Consider the following 6,000-nt stretch of genomic DNA (forward strand, 5'->3'; position numbering starts at 1 on the left):
CCCATGGCAGCTTCTCATAAAGTCTGTTAGAAATGACCATGCCTTTGAGAGCCTGAACAACATGAGTGCCCCTCTCTTCCCTACACAAAATCTGACACCAGCCTGCTTGACCCTTCCCAACATGAGTCACTTATACTCTACGACGTGCCAAAGGCTCAGTGCCAGGCACCTAATGACACCCTATTGGCTTGACTTGTGAGGGGAGGCCTCCCTCGTAACTCACTCCGGAAGGAGTCCTGCTCACAGTAAACTAGCCTTCTCGTAGAAGCCCATCACTGTTTGACCTTCCATGTGGGTGAAAGGCGCAGAGACGACTGATGGGTTCTCAGCCACCCTTTGCACAGACTCCCCAAGGTGGGCTATTTCCAGCTCACTCTGGTATCATATATCTGTCATCTTAGATCTCAGCAGAAACTTCTACTTTAACAGTTTGTCCCACATATCCTTAAGTTCATTCACTCTGTCGGCATTCCTGCGTGCATGTGATATGCCAGATGCTGAGTTTGGCAGTGAAAATAATTTTAACAATTCCTTCCTGAAGGAACTCACAGACTAGTTGGGAGAGTGATCTGTTAGCAAAAAAGTATGGCACCATGTCATAAATACTGTGTAGACAGAAGAATGAGTTGCTGTGCAGCAAATAACTCAGTCTAGGGGGCACGCAGGCAGCTGGGATGAGTCAACAAAATTCTCAGTAGGCTGCGGACCTGATCTAAGTTTTAAGTTTTCAGTAGGCCCTTTCTCAGAAACAAAATACCCCTTTTTAAATCCTTGAAATCTCCATTGTGAATACTTGTTTCTCAGGAACTTATTTTGAAAACAAGCAGAGGTAGTGTGAAGAAAAGAAGAGAGAATTCCCTGGTGTCTGCTGTTGGCTGAACATCTGTTACTATGGGAAAGAAAATAGCATAAGTACCTTCGATAAGCTTCTTGGATCCCACCCGTGAAGGCAATCCTGGAATGTTGTCTCAGGCCCCTGAAGAAGCACAGCCAACCAGGCCAAGAGGGGCACACTCTGGGAGGATTTCCCAGCATGGGGGAGGTAAAAGGGGCACAGCAGAGGGAAAGGCAAAGCAGAACCAGAATGAATAGGAAAGTGGATGACGGGATTGTTAAAACCATCTTGGAAATCAAAATTCAGTCTATGAAGGAAAATGTCCTGACATAATCAGAGATGTGCAGGGCTCTTAAGACATCCTAGAGCAGAGCAGCATATCAGGAAGATGCGTTTGCTTGCCTGCCCTTCACAGAATGCCTGCAAACAGCCGCCCTTTGGGTTCTCTCTAACTTCCTGGTCAATAACTTTTCAGCCATTTTAAGATCTTCCCCCTTGTTAATGCTGCCATTTCTCTCTGCCATCAATGTGCTTGCTAGGACAGCACATCTTATCTCACCAACATGCCTGCTCATCCAGGGCTGGAAGAGCAGAGCGCTGGTTCAGAACAGCCACGTTGTCCTTGGGGAAGAATCATAAGAGCTACTTAGCTGGAGTGGAAATCATGAGTTAGCAAAAGGAGAAAGCTGTGTCTGGTTTCCTAACCTTTGAATGGTCATTGAAACAAGCCTAGCAAAGCACTTGTCATACTGTCTTTCGATCCTAGCAAATGTCTTTTCCACTCTGTAGTAAACTCCTTGAGAAAAGGTCCATATCACCTATAAGTGGTTCTCTGTGCTGTATGAATATTTTAGGTGCTAGGATTCAGCAGGTTACAGGCAAAGCCCCAGCTCTGGTGTAGCATACCTTTTGATTAGAGCATGCTAGGAGGCAATTAAGTATGCCAGGGAATTACTCAGTATGTTGGCAATGATGGTTGGGGAACACTTGGATATGCGCTTAAGATACATAGAGGCTCCCATACACTGCACAGCAAGAAGACTTTGCAACCCTGTTTCTGTTTTGCTTTCCTGGTTTCTGTAGTTATTACAGGCTGCGTACTTACATTTAAAGATTTGGAGCTAGGAATCTCCAGTGAGAGAGAACATGGGACATTTGTCTTTCTGGGTCTTGGTTACCCCACTCAGTATGTTGTGTTTTGGTTCCATCCGTTTACCTGCAAAGTGCATGACTTTCTTTTTCTTAACTCAACATTCTTTGTTGTTTCCATTTACCAGGAGGCAATGGCAAGAATGAGCCAAGTGGGGAAAATTGTGTTCCCAAGACAGGAGGATAAAAAGTAAGTTTGTATTTCTGTCTAAAGCTGCTAGAGAATGAGAGCATGAAAAGAGGTGCAGCTGTTGAGCTGAGATGGACCCTGGATCTGGGAGGGGTCAACCCTTGTACTCTTTTCCCTTAGAGGTTGAAAGACAGTCCTCCCAAGGAGAGAACTTTGGTTTACCAAGATCCAGAGCTGGACTGTCCACAGTTGTGTCCCATGCAGCTTCCAATAAACTCTCAGACCAATCAAGTATGGGGATCTTTTATATTCCCATCAAAGGACCAGGTGGCATTCTCCTACCCTTTGTATTGCTTGGCATTGAAGGCTAGAAATGTTCTGTGTTTAAATACAGGTCAACAAAATATTTATTTATCTATTTATTGAGTCCCTGCTATATTCAAAGCATTTGCTGAGCTCTCGGCAGGCTGCAGAGAACAATGAGACACTACCTGATTTGTTCACAGAGAAGATTTCAAATCACATGAATAAATCCTTCCATAGAGAAACCAGCACGGGATATTATAACCCAAAGAGGAAAGAGCAGAGACCCAACAGGGATAAAAGAAAGCTTTTGAGAGAAGATTGAGTTTCAACTGACTTTAAACCTTTGAAAGAAATTTCCAGACAGGCCAAGGCAGAAAAACACAGTCTTGGTAGAAGAAATAACACATGCAGAGGACCAGCTTTTATACCGAGATCACTATACACAACTAGAATTTCAAAACACAAAGAAGTGATGAGGAAGTGAGGCAGGGGGAGGCCATCTCATAAAGCCCCTCGAAGACCTTCTTGGGGTCAGAACTGAATTTTAAACAATGATGAGACCTGCACAAGGGACGATTTTGAAAGGTTCACTCATACAGGACCAGTTCTAGAAAACTAAGTCAGGAGGCTACATCGAAGGCTTTTGGAGCAGCCCATGTTAACAATCAGGATCACAATGAAGTCACTTGTAATGAGTCTGAAGATGAAGGGACAGGAAATGGAGTAAAGAGCACTTGAGGTTAAGACCTAAAGGGAAATCTTACCATGTCACTGAGCTGAAGAACAAAGATCCGTAATTGAGAGTTTGAAATGCCCACCAAAAGAGCAATCCAGTTTCATTTTCTCCTGTATCAGAACAGAGTCAGGCTGCTAAAGCCTCTGCAATGTAAGCCCCTCTCTGACTGCCTAGCTCAAAGGAGCAGGGTTGGTGTGGAGAATTCAACCTCCGAACCCAGAGACTCCCCTCCCAGTGACTGGGGAAGCTGGGGAGTGTCCGCCTGAGGGCGCTTCGAATAGCCCTTGTTTGTTTGAAATTAGAAACAGATTGTTCCTCTCCCTCTCTTTCGTGACCCTCTCAAGACTTTTCAGGGAAGTGTTTTTAAGTTCTTTCAGTAAAAACCATGTGTTTCTATTGAAAAGACTCTGGCATCTCGATGGCAGCGGGCAGGGTTTCGGTGAAGCGAAGCGGCCGCGCAGTGCTGTACCGCCATCTGCAGGCAGCATAAAGATTGCAACCAGAAAGCCAGCGTCCATTTCCTCTTCCTGTCTTTTGACTTCAAATCTCATTAACTTCATGGGATGCTTTCTTGGTCCTGAGCCACACAAAAGCAATTGCTCAAGATGGGGAGAATTTAGGAGATAATTCAGCAGGCAGGCTGTATGTGAACTTGATGTCTAATTAAATAACTGAAGTTCAATAAGCAAAGTTTTAGAATGACTCCAAATTATTCAGCCTTAAAAGGGTGAGTCTTAGGGTTTATGTTAAGTGACGAAGACAATTTCAAGAAGACAAATGTCACAGAATAAATGAAGCCAGTGAAATGAGTTTCAGTAAAGTTGATACCCTTAAAACCCTTCAAGTTTGTGGGAAGGGCTGCTGGCCAAAGCTCATCTCTAAGAAATTTAAGATTCCAAAGTTAGAAAACTATCTCATCCCACAGAAGAGTGGGATTGAGCCTTACATTGTCATAGCATATCATTAGAAGCAGAAAACTGTTTCTAAAAAACATTCTATAATTGACAGTGGAATGCTCTAGAGTGGGACTTAGCAGTATCTCACAATCCTAGATTGGGTAAATCTTATTAGAATATGAATTATTTCAAAACAGTAACTAGTACATCATTTAGTGTGAGTAAGACATTGTTCTTATACTTTTTATATTGCTCAATCCTCAAAATATTTCTGCACTATATCCTGTAAATATACATGAAGATGAGGAAATCTATGCACAAATGGGCTGTGTAGCGTGTTCAAGGTTACACAGGTAGGCATGGGCTGTGCTGGGATTCAAATCCTAGCCTCGAATCCCCTTCTTAGCTGTGGGTTTGGCCCCACCACAGCTTCTATATTACCAGAATGCTTAAGGGAGAAATGTAGAACAAGTACAAATTTCTGTGTACGCCCTCCTCCACCCCAGTTTACAATCGTAAACATCTTTTATAAGGAGTCTTCTTCAGAGCACCCCAGAGTCTAACAGATCATGTTGAAGTGGATTCATCCACCCCATGTCAGCGCCCCTAGGAAAGAGAGGAAGGACACAGTTTTGAGACTTGAGGTGTGATGTGTCCATACCTTTTTTATCCTTTCAAGATGGTGATGCCTAAGCAGCTCAGGTCTGATTCATGGCCAACAATAGTTCTAACACGTCTCACCTGAAGAGTCAGGTGGAGACAGCAGGTTAGCAAGGCCACTACCAGACACCTGAGGGAGGGCCAGGTACAGGAAGACAATGGTCACATTTCAGGAGTTTTATTCCTGGATAAGACTGTCTGCCAAAGACACTGACATGTGGAAATTGCAAGAGGGATTCAAATGCTCATTCTTGCATCTGACCAGGCTGTGGTTTTTCACCTGTGGCTAGTTACACGAGAAATATTGATTTAAGCTTGGGATCGGAAGTGAGCTGTGCTGAGCCTAAGCCTTTCATTATGAGCAGTGGAGGCTCAGAAATCATTCCTTTCTAAGTATCGTCCCAGCTCTGCTGCTCTTTAACCAAACCACTGCAGATATGTGTTGCTGATAAATGCCTACATCTCAAACATGTAGCTAGTGGAACTTCATGTCATTTACACATTATAGATATGAAGCATACTAACCCACTGCTCAGAGTGCTGTACACACTCAAAACTTGGAAGGTTTCAGCCTGACCATGACAGATAACATTCCCATCCATCTTTCTAAATAACTATCATATGGGGGAGCCATATGATAGTTTCATTTTGAGAATGTTTAATATGTTTCTTTTTGGATCCTCCAGATATTATGACAAGAAATATCAAGTATTTCTGAAGATGGTGGAGCACCAGAGGGAGTATTCGGCAATCATGAATGGAAACTGAACAGCATTTGTGGGTACCAACCCATAAAGACTCTGTGTTGTTTGTCAGGAGTCTCTGTGTATTCATTTTATAGTCCATGCCCCGTAGGTGTCATTTTGGCATGGCTGTCTTACCTTCTAATAAAAACTTTGACACGCACAAGCATAACTGGAGTTGTTCATGTTTGTGTCCAGACACTCAAGTTACTTACTTGGCAGTTTCTAAGGTGCTTCCCTGGTAGCAGAAGCTTCATAAAGGATGATGAGATCTGAGACCAGACCTTGGAGAATCATTCGCCCAGTGGAGACTTGTTAATTCTTTCCATGTCAGCTATTAAACCAGATTTACCCTGCTTTAAGTAGAATAACTCAATGCTTATTCTGTGCACTATATTATGTCCACTCCTTGTACACTTTAGGGTCAGATACCACATTTAACTGCAGAATCATCATTTTGCAATCATCATATTAAAGATAGGGATGGACAGGAATCGTTCATAGATCCTGGAGGAAAATTTGATGAGGAACAGGATGTATAAATG

The 6,000-nt window shown here is 43.2% G+C and overlaps 1 protein-coding gene across 1 annotated transcript in view; it reads left to right on the plus strand.

Annotated features, from left to right (window-relative positions):
- Positions 1-5,627, plus strand: part of Fggy (FGGY carbohydrate kinase domain containing) — a 398,183-nt gene extending 392,556 nt beyond the window's left edge. The window contains 2 exon segments of the mRNA XM_037202717.1: positions 2,113-2,174; positions 5,399-5,627. Of these exon segments, the coding sequence (XP_037058612.1) occupies positions 2,113-2,174; positions 5,399-5,480 (144 nt within the window). The 3' untranslated portion in view covers positions 5,481-5,627.
- Positions 5,628-6,000: the final 373 nt, after the last annotated feature.

Source organism: Peromyscus leucopus, chromosome 2, assembly GCF_004664715.2.
Source record: "Peromyscus leucopus breed LL Stock chromosome 2, UCI_PerLeu_2.1, whole genome shotgun sequence".
Taxonomy (NCBI): domain Eukaryota; kingdom Metazoa; phylum Chordata; class Mammalia; order Rodentia; family Cricetidae; genus Peromyscus; species Peromyscus leucopus.